General features: G+C 44.8%; 1 protein-coding gene across 4 annotated transcripts in view; it reads left to right on the top strand.

Annotated features, from left to right (window-relative positions):
- Positions 1-21,900, top strand: part of LOC123733193 (circadian locomoter output cycles protein kaput) — a 62,460-nt gene that overhangs the window by 13,221 nt on the left and 27,339 nt on the right. For all 4 annotated transcript variants that reach the window (XM_082978658.1, XM_082978657.1, XM_082978660.1 and 1 more), the window contains 3 exons: positions 3,806-3,888; positions 6,346-6,452; positions 6,563-6,710. In XM_082978658.1, the coding sequence (XP_082834784.1) occupies positions 3,806-3,888; positions 6,346-6,452; positions 6,563-6,710 (338 nt within the window). The remainder of the gene's footprint in view (positions 1-3,805; positions 3,889-6,345; positions 6,453-6,562; positions 6,711-21,900) is intronic.

The following is a 21,900-nucleotide window of genomic DNA, read 5'->3' on the forward strand; positions in this document are numbered from 1 at the left end:
CACCACACACACTTGTGCTGAGCAATTAGTGCTTCTTGAGGTCGGTTCGGTTTCGGTTAGATTAATGAAAAAATAATCCTGGTTTTCGATTTGAATTATTTATTTGTAAACATTAAATGCACTATGCATTATGTGGGTTGAATGCTGTAACAACACAGAATACAAGTCCCATGATGGTAGTGATGGCCCATTACTGCTTATCACTTATTAACCTTCAGATATTCACATTACTTTACTTTAGTAAAATATTTCAGTTGTGTATATTACATTAGTTTTATTTGATGACTTTATTATTTCATTCCAAGTCATCGTCTCATCTCTATAGAGATGCTGTCTGACAAAACACTATTTTAGTAGTTCTTCAAAGTAAATAAGGAATTATTTAATGACTGCTGAATACCAACTATCAATCACTTAGATCCTGTATTTCCAGGTAGAGATACCTCACGAAGAAACTGCTCTTGATCGCACGTTCTTCTCTCGTCTCTAGGCGTGCAAAGGATTATGGTCATTGTAGTTAATTACTATGTTTTCTGCACTAAACTATGTAGATTATTGGCCTGTTGAAAACTGCAACTCCCTACTTGTCACGTCCTGACCATAGAGAACTTGTATTTTTCTATGGTAGAGTAGGTCAGGGCGTGACTGGGCGGTTTTGTCTAGTTTATGTATTTCTATGTTGGTTCTAGTTTCTCTTTTCTATGTTTTTTTGTTGTTGTTGTATGATTCCCAATTCCCAACGCTGTGCCTTGGTCTCATTCATACGACGACCGTGACAGAATCTCCCACCACCCAAGGACCAAGCAGCGTGGTCAGGAGGAATGGACCTGGGAGGAACTCCTAGACGGGAAAGGACCCTGGAGGCAGGCCGGGGAGTATCGCCGTCCAAGGGAGGAGATAGAGGCAGCGAGAGCGGAACGGCGACGATACGAGGCACTATACCAACAACGGAAGCCCGAGAGGCAGCTCCAAAAACATTTTTTGGGGGAGGCACACGGGGAGTTTGGTGGAGTCAGGTTTGGGACCTGAGCCAACTCCTTGTGCTTACCGTGGGGAGCGTGTGACCAGACAGGCACCGTGTTACGCGGTGATGCGCACCGTATCTCCAGTGCGCAGTCACAGCCCGGTGCGCTCGTTGCCGGCTCCCCGCATTTGCCGGGCTAAAGTGAGCATTCAGCCAGGACGGGTTGTGCCGGCTCAGCGCTCCTGGTCTCTGGTGCGTCTCCTCGGTCCAGGATATCCTGCACCAGCTCTACGCACTGTGTTGCCAGTGCACATTCACAGCCCAGTGCGTCCTGTGCCAGAGCCCCGCACGTGCCGGGCTAAAGTGCACATTCAGCCAGGACGGGTTGTGCCAGCTCTACGCTCCAGACCTCCAGTGCGCCTCCCCAGTCTAGTACGTCCTGTGCCTGCTCCTCGCACTCGCCCTGAAGTGCGTGCCACCAGTCTGGTGCCACCTGTCCCGGCTCCACGCACTAGGCCTCCAGTGCGCCTGCCCAGCCCGGCGACAGTTCCCAGTCCAGAGCTTCTGGCGACAGTTCCCAGTCCAGAGCTTCTGGCGACAGTTCCCAGTCCAGAGCTTCCGGCGACAGTTCCCAGTCCAGAGCTTCCGGCGACAGTTCCCGGTCCAGAGCTTCCGGTGACAGTCCACGGTCCGGAACCTCCTGAGATGGCCCACGGTCCGGAACCTCCTGAGAAGGCCCACGGTCCGGAACCTCCTGAGAAGGCCCACGGTCCGGAGCCTCCATCGACGGTCCGCGGTTCGTAGCCTCCAGCAATGCTGGCGGGTTCGCAGGATGAGAGGGTTCTTCGTCCTGCACCAGAACCGCCTCCGATGCGGGAGGATCCGCAGGATGAGAAGGTTCTTCGTCCTGCTCCAAAGCCGCCAACAACATTAGACACCCTCCCTAACCCTCCCTTTTGGTTTCAGGTTTTGCGGCCGGAGTCCGCACCTTTGGGGGGGGGGGGGGGGGGTACTGTCACGTCCTGACCATAGAGAACTTGTATTTTTCTATGGTAGAGTAGGTCAGGGTGTGACTGGGGAGTTTTGTCTAGTTTATTTATTTCTATGTTGGTTCTAGTTTCTTTTTTCTATGTTTTTTTGTATGATTCCCAATTAGAGGCAGCTGGTCATCGTTGTCTCTAATTGGGGATCATATTTAAGTTGTTGTTTTTCCCACTAGTGTTTGTGGGAGATTATTTTTGAGTTAGTTGCACCTCTTTGTCACGGTTTGTTGTTTTTGTTTATTAGTTTATTGTATGTCTTGCATAGTTTCACAGATAGATAAAGATGTGGAACGATACACACACTGCGCCTTGGTCTCATTCATACGACGACCGTGACACTACCATAACGCACAGTTCGTGCTTGATCTGATTTGTCTCTAGAAAAACTGCGCCATTGAGCTCACATAAAAAAACTGAACGAAATGGAATTCAAATAATTGAACCAACGTTGGTCAGTTAGTTGTTTAAAAGCTCAAAATTAACCAACATTTTGGTTAATCGCTCAGCACTAACACACACACACACACACACACACACACACACACACACACACACACACACACAATGAAGTAACAGAAAGTTGATGGTCAAGCCTTTTTAACAAACAGTATTAAACACAACAAAGCTACACCTGCATATACATATTTTCTATATTATATACACTCACCGGACAGTTTATTAGGTATACCACCCTGTTCACTAAAATGGATCACTCCTACAGACAGTGAGTCACGTGACAGGGGCTTGCTATATAAACCAGGCAGACAGGCTTCAAGGCATTCAGTTACTGTGGTATTGAACATTAGAATGGGCAAAACTAGTGACCTAAGAGGCTTTGCGGTATGATCGTCGGTGCCAGGCGCCAGATCTAGTATCTTAGAAATGGACGTACTCCTGGGCTTTTCACAACAGTGTCTAGCGTTTACCGAGAATGGAGCGACAAACAAAAAACGTCCAGTCAGCGGCAGTCCTTTGGGTGAAAACAGCTCGTTGATGAGAGGTCGAAGGAGAATGTCAGGAATTGTGCGAGCTAACAGACGGGCCAAAAACAAGCAAATGACTTGGCAGAACAACAGTGGTGTGCAGAACGGCATCTCAGAGCGCACAACTCGCTGGTCCTTGTCAATGACGGGCTACTGCAGCAGACGACCAAATCAAATGTATTTATAAAGCCCTTCTTACATCAGCTGATATCTCAAAGTGCTGTACAGTTTCTCTAGATGGATTCTTCACAGTAATAATAACAGCCTAAAACCCCAAACAGCAAGCAATGCAGGTGTAGAAGCACGGTGGCTAGGAAAAACTCCCTAGAAAGGCCAGAACCTAGGAAGAAACCTAGAGAGGAACCAGACCACACCGGGTTCCACTCCTATCAGCTAAAAACAAGAAGAAGCGGCTCCAGTGGGCACGCGATGATGAACACTGGACAATTGAGGAGTGGAAAAACATTGCCTGGAACATGATAGCGATTTCAGTTTACTAGAGTGTCCTGGTCCGTCCCCAGACCTCTACCCAATAGATCATAATGGGATGAGATGGAACGGGCTGTTAGCAGCATGAATGTACCACCGTCCAATCTGTAGCAACTGCGTGATGGCTGTGGAACGTTTCAGACACCTTGTAGAATCCACGTCCCGAAGAATTCAGGCTGTTCTGGAGGCAAATGGGGGTCCGACCCGGTACTAGATAGGTGTACCTAATAAACTGGCCCCTGAGTGTATATTGTCTATCTATATTCAATCATCTATATTATATGTAATATATATTGATATCTATCTTGTTGTCTATCCCTCCATAGGAGATGTGTACAGTGGTGGAGCCCAATGAAGAGTTCACCTCCCGACACAGCCTGGAGTGGAAGTTCTTATTCCTAGACCACAGGTAACACAGTCTGTAGTAGAAGTTCTTATTCCTAGACCACAGGTAACACAGTCTGTAGTAGAAGTTCTTATTCCTAGACCACAGGTAACACAGTCTGTAGTAGAAGTTCTTATTCCTAGACCACAGGTAACACAGTCTGTAGTAGAAGTTCTTATTCCTAGACCACAGGTAACACAGTCTGTAGTAGAAGTTCTTATTCCTAGACCACAGGTAACACAGTCTGTAGTAGAAGTTCTTATTCCTAGACCACAGGTAACACAGTCTGTAGTAGAAGTTCTTATTCCTAGACCACAGGTAACACAGTCTGTAGTAGAAGTTCTTATTCCTAGACCACAGGTAACACAGTCTGTAGTAGAAGTTCTTATTCCTAGACCACAGGTAACACAGTCTGTAGTAGAAGTTCTTATTCCTAGACCACAGGTAACACAGTCTGTAGTAGAAGTTCTTATTCCTAGACCACAGGTAACACAGTCTGTAGTAGAAGTTCTTATTCCTAGACCACAGGTAACACAGTCTGTAGTAGAAGTTCTTATTCCTAGACCACAGGTAACACAGTCTGTAGTAGAAGTTCTTATTCCTAGACCACAGGTAACACAGTCTGTAGTAGAAGTTCTTATTCCTAGACCACAGGTAACACAGTCTGTAGTAGAAGTTCTTATTCCGAGATTACAGGTAACACAGTCTGTAATAGAAGTTCTTATTCCTAGACCACAGGTAACACAGTCTGTAGTAGAAGTTCTTATTCCTAGACCACAGGTAACACAGTCTGTAGTAGAAGTTCTTATTCCTAGACCACAGGTAACACAGTCTGTAGTAGAAGTTCTTATTCACAGGTAATTCATTCTGTATAATTAGATGGTTTCACCATTAAAGTGAACCACTCATTGTCCTCAGTTGACCTGACATACCACACACACACACACACACACACACACACACACACACACACACACACACACACACACACACACACACACACACACACACACACACAGTCACAGTCTTGTACAGCTAACCTTGTGGGGACACACAATTCAGGCCCATTCAAAATCCTATTTTCCCTAACCCCTAACCCGTACTCTTACCCTAACCTTAACCCAAGCTCTTAACCCTAAAACGAACCCTAAAACTAACCCTAAAACTAACCCTAGCTCCTAACCCTAAAACTAACCCTAGCTCCTAACCCTAAAACTAACCCTAGCTCCTAACCCTAAAACTAACCCTAGCTCCTAACCCTAGCTCCTAACCCTAGCTCCTAACCCTAGCTCCTAACCCTAGCTCCTAACCATAGCTCCTAACCCTAAAACTAACCCTAGCTCCTAACCCTAGCTCCTAACCCTAAAACTAACCCTAGCTCCTAACCCTAGCTCCTAACCCTAACCCTAGCTCCTAACCCTAAAACTAACCATAAAACTAACCCTAGCTCCTAGCCCTAAAACTAACCCTAGCTCCTAACCCTAAAACTAACCCTAGCTCCTAAACCTAAAACTAACCCTAAAACTAACCCTAGATCCTAGCCCTAAAACTAACCCTAGCTACTAACCTTAAAACTAACCCTAGCTCCTAGCCCTAAAACTAACCCTAGCTCCTAACCCTAAAACTAACCCTAGCTCCTAACCCTAAAACTAACCCTAGCTCCTAACCATAAAACTAACCCTAGCTCCTAACCCTAAAACTAACCCTAGCTCCTAACCCTAAAACTAACCCTAGCTCCTAACCATAAAACTAACCCTAGCTCCTAACCCTAAAACTAACCCTAGCTCCTAACCCTAGCTCCTAACCCTAACCCTAGCTCCTAACCCTAAAACTAACCCTAGCTCCTAACCCTAGCTCCTAACCCTAACCATAGCTCCTAACCCTAAAACTAACCCTAGCTCCTAGCCCTAAAACTAACCCTAGCTCCTAACCATAAAACTAACCCTAGCTCCTAACCCTAGCTCCTAACCCTAACCCTAGCTCCTAACCATAAAACTAACCCTAGCTCCTAACCCTAAAACTAACCCTAGCTCCTAACCCTAAAACTAACCCTAGCTCCTAACCCTAAAACTAACCCTAGCTCCTAACCCTAAAACTAACCCTAAAACTAACCCTAGCTCCTAACCCTAGCTCCTAACCCTAAAATTAACCCTAAAACTAACCCTAGCTCCTAACCCTAGCTCCTAACCCTAGCTCCTAACCCTAGCTCCTAACCCTAAAACTAACCCTAAAACTAACCCTAGCTCCTAACCCTTAACGTAATTCTAACACTAAGTCTAACCTTAACCCTAAACCTCCTAGAAATAGCATTTGACCTTGGGGGAAACAACAAAATGTCCCCAGTTGGTCAAATTTTAGTTTTTTTACTATTCTTGTGGGGACTTCAGTTATCAGTTAAACACATCCACACACACACATCCTCAAGTGGTATTATGTTAATAAGCAGGCTGGGTAACTGATGATTTAATTTCCTCCCTCCAGGGCTCCACCAATCATAGGCTACCTTCCATTTGAGGTTCTGGGGACGTCGGGGTACGACTACTATCATGTAGACGACCTGGAGACACTGGCCAAGTGTCACGAACACTGTGAGTTACCACACACACACACACACACACACACACACACACACACACACACACACACACACACACACACACACACACACACTGACCGCCCGTCTCTCCTCTCTGTCTAGTGATGCAGTATGGTAAAGGGAAGTCGTGTTACTACAGGTTCCTGACTAAAGGTCAACAGTGGATCTGGCTCCAGACTCATTACTACATCACCTATCACCAGTGGAACTCCAGGCCTGAGTTCATCGTCTGCACACACACCATCGTCAGGTAGGGAGAACACACACACACCATCGTCAGGTAGGGAGACCATACACACACCGTCGTCAGGTAGGGAGACCATACACACACCGTCGTCAGGTAGGGAGACCATACACACACCGTCGTCAGGTAGGGAGACCATACACACACCGTCGTCAGGTAGGGAGAACATACACACACCGTCGTCAGGTAGGGAGAACATACACACACCGTCGTCAGGTAGGGAGACCATACACACACCGTCGTCAGGTAGGGAGACCATACACACACCGTCGTCAGGTAGGGAGAACATACACACACCGTCGTCAGGTAGGGAGAACATACACACACCGTCGTCAGGTAGGGAGAACATACACACACCGTCGTCAGGTAGGGAGACCATACACACACCGTCGTCAGGTAGGGAGACCATACACACACCGTCGTCAGGTAGGGAGACCATACACACACCGTCGTCAGGTAGGGAGACCATACACACACCGTCGTCAGGTAGGGAGACCATACACACACCGTCGTCAGGTAGGGAGACCATACACACACCGTCGTCAGGTAGGGAGAACACACACACACCGTCGTCAGGTAGGGAGAACATACACACACCGTCGTCAGGTAGGGAGACCATACACACACCGTCGTCAGGTAGGGAGACCATACACACACCGTCGTCAGGTAGGGAGAACATACACACACCGTCGTCAGGTAGGGAGAACATACACACACCGTCGTCAGGTAGGGAGAACATACACACACCGTCGTCAGGTAGGGAGACCATACACACACCGTCGTCAGGTAGGGAGACCATACACACACCGTCGTCAGGTAGGGAGACCATACACACACCGTCGTCAGGTAGGGAGACCATACACACACCGTCGTCAGGTAGGGAGACCATACACACACCGTCGTCAGGTAGGGAGACCATACACACACCGTCGTCAGGTAGGGAGAACACACACACACCGTCGTCAGGTAGGGAGAACATACACACACCGTCGTCAGGTAGGGAGACCATACACACACCGTCGTCAGGTAGGGAGACCATACACACACCGTCGTCAGGTAGGGAGACCATACACACACCGTCGTCAGGTAGGGAGACCATACACACACCGTCGTCAGGTAGGGAGACCATACACACACCGTCGTCAGGTAGGGAGAACATACACACACCGTCGTCAGGTAGGGAGAACATACACACACCGTCGTCAGGTAGGGAGACCATACACACACCGTCGTCAGGTAGGGAGACCATACACACACCGTCGTCAGGTAGGGAGAACATACACACACCGTCGTCAGGTAGGGAGAACATACACACACCGTCGTCAGGTAGGGAGACCATACACACACCGTCGTCAGGTAGGGAGAACATACACACACCGTCGTCAGGTAGGGAGAACACACACACACCGTCGTCAGGTAGGGAGAACATACACACACCGTCGTCAGGTAGGGAGACCATACACTACGGAGAGGTGACTTGTTCTGTTCTCTGTGTAGCTATGGAGAGATGACTTGTTCTGTTCTCTGTGTAGCTATGGAGAGGTGACTTGTTCTGTTCTCTGTGTAGCTATGGAGAGGTGACTTGTTCTGTTCTCTGTGTAGCTATGGAGAGGTGACTTGTTCTGTTCTCTGTGTAGCTATGGAGAGCTGACTTGTTCTGTTCTCTGTGTAACTATGGAGAGGTGACTTGTTCTGTTCTCTGTGTAACTATGGAGAGGTGACTTGTTCTGTTCTCTGTGTAGCTATGGAGAGGTGACTTGTTCTGTTCTCTGTGTAACTATGGAGAGGTGACTTGTTCTGTTCTCTGTGTAACTATGGAGAGGTGACTTGTTCTGTTCTCTGTGTAACTATGGAGAGGTGACTTGTTCTGTTCTCTGTGTAGCTATGGAGAGGTGACTTGTTCTGTTCTCTGTGTAGCTATGGAGAGGTGACTTGTTCTGTTCTCTGTGTAACTATGGAGAGGTGACTTGTTCTGTTCTCTGTGTAACTATGGAGAGGTGACTTGTTCTGTCTCTCTGTGAAACTATGGAGAGGTGACCTGTTCTGTTCTCTGTGTAACTATGGAGAGATGACTTGTTCTGTTCTCTGTGTAACTATGGAGAGGTGACTTGTTCTGTTCTCTGTGTAACTATGGAGAGATGACTTGTTCTGTTCTCTGTGTAACTATGGAGAGGTGACTTGTTCTGTTCTCTGTGTAACTATGGAGAGGTGACTTGTTCTGTTCTCTGTGTAACTATATGGAGAGGTGACTTGTTCTGTTCTCTGTGAAACTATGGAGAGATGACTTGTTCTGTTCTCTGTGTAACTATGGAGAGATGACTTGTTCTGTTCTCTGTGTAACTATGGAGAGATGACTTGTTCTGTTCTCTGTGTAGCTATGGAGAGATGACTTGTTCTGTTCTCTGTGTAACTATATGGAGAGGTGACTTGTTCTGTTCTCTGTGTAACTATGGAGAGGTGACTTGTTCTGTTCTCTGTGTAACTATGGAGAGGTGACTTGTTCTGTTCTCTGTCTGGCTATGGAGAGGTGACTTGTTCTGTTCTCTGTGTAACTATGGAGAGGTGACTTGTTCTGTCTCTCTGTGTAACTATGGAGAGGTGACTTGTTCTGTTCTCTGTGTAACTATGGAGAGGTGACTTGTTCTGTCTCTCTGTGTAACTATGGAGAGGTGACTTGTTCTGTTCTCTGTGTAACTATGGAGAGGTGACTTGTTCTGTTCTCTGTGTAGCTATGGAGAGGTGACTTGTTCTGTTCTCTGTGTAGGTATGGAGAGGTGACTTGTTCTGTTCTCTGTGTAACTATGGAGAGGTGACTTGTTCTGTTCTCTGTGTAACTATGGAGAGGTGACTTGTTCTGTCTCTCTGTGTAACTATGGAGAGGTGACTTGTTCTGTTCTCTGTGTAACTATGGAGAGGTGACTTGTTCTGTTCTCTGTGTAGCTATGGAGAGGTGACTTGTTCTGTTCTCTGTGTAACTATGGAGAGATGACTTGTTCTGTTCTCTGTGTAACTATGGAGAGATGACTTGTTCTGTTCTCTGTGTAGCTATGCGGAGGTGACTTGTTCTGTTCTCTGTGTAGCTATGGAGAGATGACTTGTTCTGTTCTCTGTGTAACTATGGAGAGGTGACTTGTTCTGTTCTCTGTGTAGCTATGGAGAGGTGACTTGTTCTGTCTCTCTGTGTAACTATGGAGAGGTGACTTGTTCTGTTCTCTGTGTAACTATGGAGAGGTGACTTGTTCTGTTCTCTGTGTAGCTATGGAGAGGTGACTTGTTCTGTTCTCTGTGTAACTATGGAGAGATGACTTGTTCTGTTCTCTGTGTAACTATGGACAGGTGACTTGTTCTGTTCTCTGTGTAACTATGGAGAGGTGACTTGTTCTGTTCTCTGTGTAGCTATGGAGAGGTGACTTGTTCTGTCTCTCTGTGAAACTATGGAGAGGTGACCTGTTCTGTTCTCTGTGTAACTATGGAGAGATGACTTGTTCTGTTCTCTGTGTAACTATGGAGAGGTGACTTGTTCTGTTCTCTGTGTAACTATGGAGAGATGACTTGTTCTGTTCTCTGTGTAACTATGGAGAGGTGACTTGTTCTGTTCTCTGTGTAACTATGGAGAGATGACTTGTTCTGTTCTCTGTGTAACTATATGGAGAGGTGACTTGTTCTGTTCTCTGTGAAACTATGGAGAGATGACTTGTTCTGTTCTCTGTGTAACTATGGAGAGATGACTTGTTCTGTTCTCTGTGTAACTATGGAGAGATGACTTGTTCTGTTCTCTGTGTAGCTATGGAGAGATGACTTGTTCTGTTCTCTGTGTAACTATATGGAGAGGTGACTTGTTCTGTTCTCTGTGTAACTATGGAGAGGTGACTTGTTCTGTTCTCTGTGTAACTATGGAGAGGTGACTTGTTCTGTTCTCTGTGTAGCTATGGAGAGGTGACTTGTTCTGTTCTCTGTGTAGCTATGGAGAGGTGACTTGTTCTGTTCTCTGTGTAACTATGGAGAGATGACTTGTTCTGTTCTCTGTGTAGCTATGGAGAGGTGACTTGTTCTGTTCTCTGTGTAGCTATGGAGAGATGACTTGTTCTGTTCTCTGTGTAGCTATGGAGAGGTGACTTGTTCTGTTCTCTGTGTAACTATGGAGAGGTGACTTGTTCTGTTCTCTGTGTAACTATGGAGAGGTGACTTGTTCTGTTCTCTGTGTAACTATGGAGAGATGACTTGTTCTGTTCTCTGTGTAACTATATGGAGAGGTGACTTGTTCTGTTCTCTGTGTAACTATGGAGAGGTGACTTGTTCTGTTCTCTGTGTAGCTATGGAGAGATGACTTGTTCTGTTCTCTGTGTAACTATGGAGAGATGACTTGTTCTGTTCTCTGTGTAGCTATGGAGAGGTGACTTGTTCTGTTCTCTGTGTAACTATGGAGAGGTGACTTGTTCTGTTCTCTGTGTAGCTATGGAGAGATGACTTGTTCTGTTCTCTGTGTAACTATGGAGAGGTGACTTGTTCTGTTCTCTGTGTAGCTATGGAGAGATGACTTGTTCTGTTCTCTGTGTAACTATGGAGAGATGACTTGTTCTGTTCTCTGTGTAACTATGGAGAGATGACTTGTTCTGTTCTCTGTGTAGCTATGGAGAGGTGACTTGTTCTGTTCTCTGTGTAGCTATGGAGAGGTGACTTGTTCTGTTCTCTGTGTAACTATGGAGAGGTGACTTGTTCTGTTCTCTGTGTAGCTATGGAGAGGTGACTTGTTCTGTTCTCTGTGTAACTATGGAGAGGTGACTTGTTCTGTTCTCTGTGTAACTATGGAGAGGTGACTTGTTCTGTTCTCTGTGTAGCTATGGAGAGATGACTTGTTCTGTTCTCTGTGTAACTATGGAGAGATGACTTGTTCTGTTCTCTGTGTAACTATGGAGAGGTGACTTGTTCTGTTCTCTGTGTAACTATGGAGAGGTGACTTGTTCTGTTCTCTGTGTAACTATGGAGAGATGACTTGTTCTGTTCTCTGTGTAACTATGGAGAGGTGACTTGTTCTGTTCTCTGTGTAGCTATGGAGAGGTGACTTGTTCTGTTCTCTGTGTAGCTATGGAGAGGTGACTTGTTCTGTTCTCTGTGTAACTATGGAGAGGTGACTTGTTCTGTTCTCTGTGTAACTATGGAGAGGTGACTTGTTCTGTTCTCTGTGTAGCTATGGAGAGGTGACTTGTTCTGTTCTCTGTGTAGCTATGGAGAGGTGACTTGTTCTGTTCTCTGTGTAGCTATGGAGAGATGACTTGTTCTGTTCTCTGTGTAACTATGGAGAGATGACTTGTTCTGTTCTCTGTGTAACTATGGAGAGTTGACTTGTTCTGTTCTCTGTGTAACTATGGAGAGGTGACTTGTTCTGTTCTCTGTGTAGCTATGGAGAGGTGACTTGTTCTGTTCTCTGTGTAGCTATGGAGAGGTGACTTGTTCTGTCTCTCTGTGTAACTATGGAGAGGTGACTTGTTCTGTTCTCTGTGTAACTATGGAGAGGTGACTTGTTCTGTTCTCTGTGTAACTATGGAGAGGTGACTTGTTCTGTTCTCTGTGTAGCTATGGAGAGGTGACTTGTTCTGTTCTCTGTGTAACTATGGAGAGATGACTTGTTCTGTTCTCTGTGTAACTATGGAGAGATGACTTGTTCTGTTCTCTGTGTAACTATGGAGAGGTGACTTGTTCTGTTCTCTGTGTAACTATGGAGAGGTGACTTGTTCTGTTCTCTGTGTAACTATGGAGAGATGACTTGTTCTGTTCTCTGTGTAACTATGGAGAGGTGACTTGTTCTGTTCTCTGTGTAACTATGGAGAGGTGACTTGTTCTGTTCTCTGTGTAGCTATGGAGAGGTGACTTGTTCTGTCTCTCTGTGTAACTATGGAGAGGTGACTTGTTCTGTTCTCTGTGTAACTATGGAGAGGTGACTTGTTCTGTTCTCTGTGTAGCTATGGAGAGATGACTTGTTCTGTTCTCTGTGTAACTATGGAGAGATGACTTGTTCTGTTCTCTGTGTAGCTATGGAGAGGTGACTTGTTCTGTTCTCTGTGTAGCTATGGAGAGGTGACTTGTTCTGTTCTCTGTGTAACTATGGAGAGGTGACTTGTTCTGTTCTCTGTGTAACTATGGAGAGGTGACTTGTTCTGTTCTCTGTGTAACTATGGAGAGATGACTTGTTCTGTTCTCTGTGTAACTATGGAGAGATGACTTGTTCTGTTCTCTGTGTAGCTATGGAGAGGTGACTTGTTCTGTTCTCTGTGTAGCTATGGAGAGGTGACTTGTTCTGTTCTCTGTGTAACTATGGAGAGGTGACTTGTTCTGTTCTCTGTGTAGCTATGGAGAGATGACTTGTTCTGTTCTCTGTGTAACTATGGAGAGATGACTTGTTCTGTTCTCTGTGTAGCTATGGAGAGGTGACTTGTTCTGTTCTCTGTGTAACTATGGAGAGGTGACTTGTTCTGTTCTCTGTGTAACTATGGAGAGATGACTTGTTCTGTTCTCTGTGTAACTATGGAGAGGTGACTTGTTCTGTTCTCTGTGTAGCTATGGAGAGGTGACTTGTTCTGTTCTCTGTGTAGCTATGGAGAGGTGACTTGTTCTGTTCTCTGTGTAACTATGGAGAGGTGACTTGTTCTGTTCTCTGTGTAACTATGGAGAGCGACTTGTTCTGTTCTCTGTGTAGCTATTTAGAGGTGACTTGTTCTGTTCTCTGTGTAGCTATGGAGAGGTGACTTGTTCTGTTCTCTGTGTAGCTATGGAGAGGTGACTTGTTCTGTTCTCTGTGTAGCTATGGAGAGATGACTTGTTCTGTTCTCTGTGTAACTATGGATTTGTGACTTGTTCTGTTCTCTGTGTAACTATGGAGAGGTGACTTGTTCTGTTCTCTGTGTAACTATGGAGAGGTGACTTGTTCTGTTCTCTGTGTAGCTATGGAGAGGTGACTTGTTCTGTTCTCTGTGTAGCTATGGAGAGGTGACTTGTTCTGTCTCTCTGTGTAACTATGGAGAGGTGACTTGTTCTGTTCTCTGTGTAACTATGGAGAGGTGACTTGTTCTGTTCTCTGTGTAACTATGGAGAGGTGACTTGTTCTGTTCTCTGTGTAGCTATGGAGAGGTGACTTGTTCTGTTCTCTGTGTAACTATGGAGAGATGACTTGTTCTGTTCTCTGTGTAACTATGGAGAGATGACTTGGTCTGTTCTCTGTGTAACTATGGAGAGGTGACTTGTTCTGTCTCTCTGTGTAACTATGGAGAGGTGACTTGTTCTGTTCTCTGTGTAACTATGGAGAGGTGACTTGTTCTGTTCTCTGTGTAGCTATGGAGAGGTGACTTGTTCTGTTCTCTGTGTAACTATGGAGAGGTGACTTGTTCTGTTCTCTGTGTAACTATGGAGAGGTGACTTGTTCTGTTCTCTGTGTAACTATGGAGAGATGACTTGTTCTGTTCTCTGTGTAACTATGGAGAGGTGACTTGTTCTGTTCTCTGTGTAACTATGGAGAGGTGACTTGTTCTGTTCTCTGTGTAGCTATGGAGAGGTGACTTGTTCTGTCTCTCTGTGTAACTATGGAGAGGTGACTTGTTCTGTTCTCTGTGTAACTATGGAGAGGTGACTTGTTCTGTTCTCTGTGTAGCTATGGAGAGGTGACTTGTTCTGTTCTCTGTGTAGCTATGGAGAGATGACTTGTTCTGTTCTCTGTGTAACTATGGAGAGGTGACTTGTTCTGTTCTCTGTGTAACTATGGAGAGGTGACTTGTTCTGTTCTCTGTGTAACTATGGAGAGATGACTTGTTCTGTTCTCTGTGTAACTATGGAGAGATGACTTGTTCTGTTCTCTGTGTAGCTATGGAGAGGTGACTTGTTCTGTTCTCTGTGTAGCTATGGAGAGGTGACTTGTTCTGTTCTCTGTGTAACTATGGAGAGGTGACTTGTTCTGTTCTCTGTGTAGCTATGGAGAGATGACTTGTTCTGTTCTCTGTGTAACTATGGAGAGATGACTTGTTCTGTTCTCTGTGTAGCTATGGAGAGGTGACTTGTTCTGTTCTCTGTGTAACTATGGAGAGGTGACTTGTTCTGTTCTCTGTGTAACTATGGAGAGATGACTTGTTCTGTTCTCTGTGTAACTATGGAGAGGTGACTTGTTCTGTTCTCTGTGTAGCTATGGAGAGGTGACTTGTTCTGTTCTCTGTGTAGCTATGGAGAGGTGACTTGTTCTGTTCTCTGTGTAACTATGGAGAGGTGACTTGTTCTGTTCTCTGTGTAACTATGGAGAGCGACTTGTTCTGTTCTCTGTGTAGCTATTTAGAGGTGACTTGTTCTGTTCTCTGTGTAGCTATGGAGAGGTGACTTGTTCTGTTCTCTGTGTAGCTATGGAGAGGTGACTTGTTCTGTTCTCTGTGTAGCTATGGAGAGATGACTTGTTCTGTTCTCTGTGTAACTATGGATTTGTGACTTGTTCTGTTCTCTGTGTAACTATGGAGAGGTGACTTGTTCTGTTCTCTGTGTAACTATGGAGAGGTGACTTGTTCTGTTCTCTGTGTAGCTATGGAGAGGTGACTTGTTCTGTTCTCTGTGTAGCTATGGAGAGGTGACTTGTTCTGTCTCTCTGTGTAACTATGGAGAGGTGACTTGTTCTGTTCTCTGTGTAACTATGGAGAGGTGACTTGTTCTGTTCTCTGTGTAACTATGGAGAGGTGACTTGTTCTGTTCTCTGTGTAGCTATGGAGAGGTGACTTGTTCTGTTCTCTGTGTAACTATGGAGAGATGACTTGTTCTGTTCTCTGTGTAACTATGGAGAGATGACTTGGTCTGTTCTCTGTGTAACTATGGAGAGGTGACTTGTTCTGTCTCTCTGTGTAACTATGGAGAGGTGACTTGTTCTGTTCTCTGTGTAACTATGGAGAGGTGACTTGTTCTGTTCTCTGTGTAGCTATGGAGAGGTGACTTGTTCTGTTCTCTGTGTAACTATGGAGAGGTGACTTGTTCTGTTCTCTGTGTAACTATGGAGAGGTGACTTGTTCTGTTCTCTGTGTAACTATGGAGAGGTGACTTGTTCTGTTCTCTGTGTAACTATGGAGAGGTGACTTGTTCTGTTCTCTCTGTAACTATGGAGAGGTCACTTGTTCTGTTCTCTGTGTAGCTATGGAGAGGTGACTTGTTCTGTCTCTCTGTGTAACTATGGAGAGGTGACTTGTTCTGTTCTCTGTGTAACTATGGAGAGGTGACTTGTTCTGTTCTCTGTGTAGCTATGGAGAGATGACTTGTTCTGTTCTCTGTGTAACTATGGAGAGATGACTTGTTCTGTTCTCTGTGTAGCTATGGAGAGGTGACTTGTTCTGTTCTCTGTGTAGCTATGGAGAGATGACTTGTTCTGTTCTCTGTGTAACTATGGAGAGGTGACTTGTTCTGTTCTCTGTGTAACTATGGAGAGATGACTTGTTCTGTTCTCTGTGTAACTATGGAGAGATGACTTGTTCTGTTCTCTGTGTAACTATGGAGAGATGACTTGTACTGTTCTCTGTGTAGCTATGGAGAGGTGACTTGTTCTGTTCTCTGTGTAGCTATGGAGAGGTGACTTGTTCTGTTCTCTGTGTAACTATGGAGAGGTGACTTGTTCTGTTCTCTGTGTAGCTATGGAGAGATGACTTGTTCTGTTCTCTGTGTAACTATGGAGAGATGACTTGTTCTGTTCTCTGTGTAGCTATGGAGAGGTGACTTGTTCTGTTCTCTGTGTAACTATGGAGAGGTGACTTGTTCTGTTCTCTGTGTAACTATGGAGAGATGACTTGTTCTGTTCTCTGTGTAACTATGGAGAGGTGACTTGTTCTGTTCTCTGTGTAGCTATGGAGAGGTGACTTGTTCTGTTCTCTGTGTAGCTATGGAGAGGTGACTTGTTCTGTTCTCTGTGTAACTATGGAGAGGTGACTTGTTCTGTTCTCTGTGTAACTATGGAGAGGTGACTTGTTCTGTTCTCTGTGTAACTATGGAGAGGTGACTTGTTCTGTTCTCTGTGTAACTATGGAGAGGTGACTTGTTCTGTTCTCTGTGTAACTATGGAGAGGTGACTTGTTCTGTTCTCTGTGTCGCTATGGAGAGGTGACTTGTTCTGTTCTCTGTGTAGCTATGGAGAGATGACTTGTTCTGTTCTCTGTGTAACTATGGAGAGATGACTTGTTCTGTTCTCTGTGTAACTATGGAGAGGTGACTTGTTCTGTCTCTCTGTGTAACTATGGAGAGATGACTTGTTCTGTTCTCTGTGTAACTATGGAGAGGTGACTTGTTCTGTTCTCTGTGTAGCTATGGAGAGGTGACTTGTTCTGTTCTCTTTGTAACTATGGAGAGGTGACTTGTTCTGTTCTCTGTGTAGCTATGGAGAGGTGACTTGTTCTGTCTCTCTGTGTAACTATGGAGAGGTGACTTGTTCTGTTCTCTGTGTAACTATGGAGAGGTGACTTGTTCTGTTCTCTGTGTAGCTATGGAGAGGTGACTTGTTCTGTCTCTCTGTGAAACTATGGAGAGGTGACTTGTTCTGTTCTCTGTGTAACTATGGAGAGGTGACTTGTTCTGTTCTCTGTGTAACTATGGAGAGGTGACTTGTTCTGTTCTCTGTGTAACTATGGAGAGATGACTTGTTCTGTTCTCTGTGTAACTATGGAGAGGTGACTTGTTCTGTTCTCTGTGTAACTATGGAGAGATGACTTGTTCTGTTCTCTGTGTAACTATGGAGAGGTCACTTGTTCTGTTCTCTGTGTAGCTATTTAGAGGTGACTTGTTCTGTTCTCTGTGTAGCTATGGAGAGGTGACTTGTTCTGTTCTCTGTGTAACTATGGAGAGGTGACTTGTTCTGTTCTCTGTGTAACTATGGAGAGGTGACTTGTTCTGTCTCTCTGTGTAACTATGGAGAGGTGAATTGTTCTGTCTCTCTGTGTAACTATGGAGAGGTGACTTGTTCTGTTCTCTGTGTAGCTATGGAGAGATGACTTGTTCTGTTCTCTGTGTAACTATGGAGAGATGACTTGTTCTGTTCTCTGTGTAGCTATGGAGAGATGACTTGTTCTGTTCTCTGTGTAACTATGGAGAGATGACTTGTTCTGTTCTCTGTGTAACTATGGAGAGGTGACTTGTTCTGTTCTCTGTGTAACTATGGAGAGGTGACCTGTTCTGTTCTCTGTGTAACTATATGGAGAGGTGACTTGTTCTGTTCTCTGTGTAACTATGGAGAGGTGACTTGTTCTGTTCTCTGTGTAGCTATGGAGAGATGACTTGTTCTGTTCTCTGTGTAACTATGGAGAGATGACTTGTTCTATTCTCTGTGTAACTATGGAGAGATGACTTGTTCTGTTCTCTGTGTAACTATGGAGAGATGACTTGTTCTGTTCTCTGTGTAACTATGGAGAGGTGACTTGTTCTGTTCTCTGTGTAGCTATGGCGAGATGACTTGTTCTGTTCTCTGTGTAACTATGGAGAGATGACTTGTTCTGTTCTCTGTGTAGCTATGGAGAGATGACTTGTTCTGTTCTCTGTGTAGCTATGGAGAGGTGACTTGTTCTGTTCTCTGTGTAACTATGGAGAGATGACTTGTTCTGTTCTCTGTGTAACTATGGAGAGGTGACTTGTTCTGTCTCTCTGTGTAACTATGGAAAGGTGACTTGTTCTGTTCTCTGTGTAACTATGGAGAGGTGACTTGTTCTGTTCTCTGTGTAGCTATGGAGAGATGACTTGTTCTGTTCTCTGTGTAACTATGGAGAGATGACTTGTTCTGTTCTCTGTGTAACTATGGAGAGATGACTTGTTCTGTTCTCTGTGTAGCTATGGAGAGGTGACTTGTTCTGTTCTCTGTGTAGCTATGGAGAGGTGACTTGTTCTGTTCTCTGTGTAACTATGGAGAGGTGACTTGTTCTGTTCTCTGTGTAGCTATGGAGAGATGACTTGTTCTGTTCTCTGTGTAACTATGGAGAGATGACTTGTTCTGTTCTCTGTGTAGCTATGGAGAGCTGACTTGTTCTGTTCTCTGTGTAACTATGGAGAGGTGACTTGTTCTGTTCTCTGTGTAACTATGGAGAGATGACTTGTTCTGTTCTCTGTGTAACTATGGAGAGGTGACTTGTTCTGTTCTCTGTGTAACTATGGAGAGGTGACTTGTTCTGTTCTCTGTGTAGCTATGGAGAGGTGACTTGTTCTGTTCTCTGTGTAACTATGGAGAGGTGACTTGTTCTGTTCTCTGTGTAGCTATGGAGAGGTGACTTGTTCTGTTCTCTGTGTAACTATGGAGAGGTGACTTGTTCTGTTCTCTGTGTAACTATGGAGAGGTGACTTGTTCTGTTCTCTGTGTAACTATGGAGAGGTGACTTGTTCTGTTCTCTGTGTAACTATGGAGAGGTGACTTGTTCTGTTCTCTGTGTAACTATGGAGAGGTGACTTGTTCTGTTCTCTGTGTAACTATGGAGAGGTGACTTGTTCTGTTCTCTGTGTCGCTATGGAGAGGTGACTTGTTCTGTTCTCTGTGTAGCTATGGAGAGATGACTTGTTCTGTTCTCTGTGTAACTATGGAGAGATGACTTGTTCTGTTCTCTGTGTAACTATGGAGAGGTGACTTGTTCTGTCTCTCTGTGTAACTATGGAGAGATGACTTGTTCTGTTCTCTGTGTAACTATGGAGAGGTGACTTGTTCTGTTCTCTGTGTAGCTATGGAGAGGTGACTTGTTCTGTTCTCTTTGTAACTATGGAGAGGTGACTTGTTCTGTTCTCTGTGTAGCTATGGAGAGGTGACTTGTTCTGTCTCTCTGTGTAACTATGGAGAGGTGACTTGTTCTGTTCTCTGTGTAACTATGGAGAGGTGACTTGTTCTGTTCTCTGTGTAGCTATGGAGAGGTGACTTGTTCTGTCTCTCTGTGAAACTATGGAGAGGTGACTTGTTCTGTTCTCTGTGTAACTATGGAGAGGTGACTTGTTCTGTTCTCTGTGTAACTATGGAGAGGTGACTTGTTCTGTTCTCTGTGTAACTATGGAGAGATGACTTGTTCTGTTCTCTGTGTAACTATGGAGAGGTGACTTGTTCTGTTCTCTGTGTAACTATGGAGAGATGACTTGTTCTGTCTCTCTGTGTAGCTATGGAGAGGTGACTTGTTCTGTTCTCTGTGTAACTATGGAGAGGTGACTTGTTCTGTTCTCTGTGTAACTATGGAGAGGTGACTTGTTCTGTTCTCTGTGTAACTATGGAGAGGTGACTTGTTCTGTTCTCTGTGTAACTATGGAGAGGTGACTTGTTCTGTTCTCTGTGTAACTATGGAGAGATGACTTGTTCTGTTCTCTGTGTAACTATGGAGAGGTCACTTGTTCTGTTCTCTGTGTAGCTATTTAGAGGTGACTTGTTCTGTTCTCTGTGTAGCTATGGAGAGATGACTTGTTCTGTTCTCTGTGTAACTATGGAGAGGTGACTTGTTCTGTTCTCTGTGTAACTATGGAGAGGTGACTTGTTCTGTCTCTCTGTGTAACTATGGAGAGGTGAATTGTTCTGTCTCTCTGTGTAACTATGGAGAGGTGACTTGTTCTGTTCTCTGTGTAGCTATGGAGAGGTGACTTGTTCTGTCTCTCTGTGAAACTATGGAGAGGTGACTTGTTCTGTTCTCTGTGTAACTATGGAGAGGTGACTTGTTCTGTTCTCTGTGTAACTATGGAGAGGTGACTTGTTCTGTTCTCTGTGTAACTATGGAGAGATGACTTGTTCTGTTCTCTGTGTAACTATGGAGAGGTGACTTGTTCTGTTCTCTGTGTAACTATGGAGAGATGACTTGTTCTGTTCTCTGTGTAACTATGGAGAGGTCACTTGTTCTGTTCTCTGTGTAGCTATTTAGAGGTGACTTGTTCTGTTCTCTGTGTAGCTATGGAGAGATGACTTGTTCTGTTCTCTGTGTAACTATGGAGAGGTGACTTGTTCTGTTCTCTGTGTAACTATGGAGAGGTGACTTGTTCTGTCTCTCTGTGTAACTATGGAGAGGTGAATTGTTCTGTCTCTCTGTGTAACTATGGAGAGGTGACTTGTTCTGTTCTCTGTGTAGCTATGGAGAGATGACTTGTTCTGTTCTCTGTGTAACTATGGAGAGATGACTTGTTCTGTTCTCTGTGTAACTATGGAGAGGTGACTTGTTCTGTTCTCTGTGTAGCTATGGAGAGATGACTTGTTCTGTTCTCTGTGTAACTATGGAGAGATGACTTGTTCTGTTCTCTGTGTAACTATGGAGAGGTGACTTGTTCTGTTCTCTGTGTAACTATGGAGAGGTGACCTGTTCTGTTCTCTGTGTAACTATATGGAGAGGTGACTTGTTCTGTTCTCTGTGTAACTATGGAGAGGTGACTTGTTCTGTTCTCTGTGTAGCTATGGAGAGATGACTTGTTCTGTTCTCTGTGTAACAATGGAGAGATGACTTGTTCTATTCTCTGTGTAACTATGGAGAGATGACTTGTTCTGTTCTCTGTGTAACTATGGAGAGATGACTTGTTCTGTTCTCTGTGTAACTATGGAGAGGTGACTTGTTCTGTTCTCTGTGTAGCTATGGCGAGATGACTTGTTCTGTTCTCTGTGTAACTATGGAGAGATGACTTGTTCTGTTCTCTGTGTAGCTATGGAGAGATGACTTGTTCTGTTCTCTGTGTAGCTATGGAGAGGTGACTTGTTCTGTTCTCTGTGTAACTATGGAGAGATGACTTGTTCTGTTCTCTGTGTAACTATGGAGAGGTGACTTGTTCTGTCTCTCTGTGTAACTATGGAAAGGTGACTTGTTCTGTTCTCTGTGTAACTATGGAGAGGTGACTTGTTCTGTTCTCTGTGTAGCTATGGAGAGATGACTTGTTCTGTTCTCTGTGTAACTATGGAGAGATGACTTGTTCTGTTCTCTGTGTAACTATGGAGAGATGACTTGTTCTGTTCTCTGTGTAGCTATGGAGAGGTGACTTGTTCTGTTCTCTGTGTAGCTATGGAGAGGTGACTTGTTCTGTTCTCTGTGTAACTATGGAGAGGTGACTTGTTCTGTTCTCTGTGTAGCTATGGAGAGATGACTTGTTCTGTTCTCTGTGTAACTATGGAGAGATGACTTGTTCTGTTCTCTGTGTAGCTATGGAGAGCTGACTTGTTCTGTTCTCTGTGTAACTATGGAGAGGTGACTTGTTCTGTTCTCTGTGTAACTATGGA

The sequence above is a fragment of the Salmo salar genome, chromosome 08 (genome assembly GCF_965601325.2).
Source record: "Salmo salar chromosome 08, fSalSal1, whole genome shotgun sequence".
Classification (NCBI taxonomy): domain Eukaryota; kingdom Metazoa; phylum Chordata; class Actinopteri; order Salmoniformes; family Salmonidae; genus Salmo; species Salmo salar.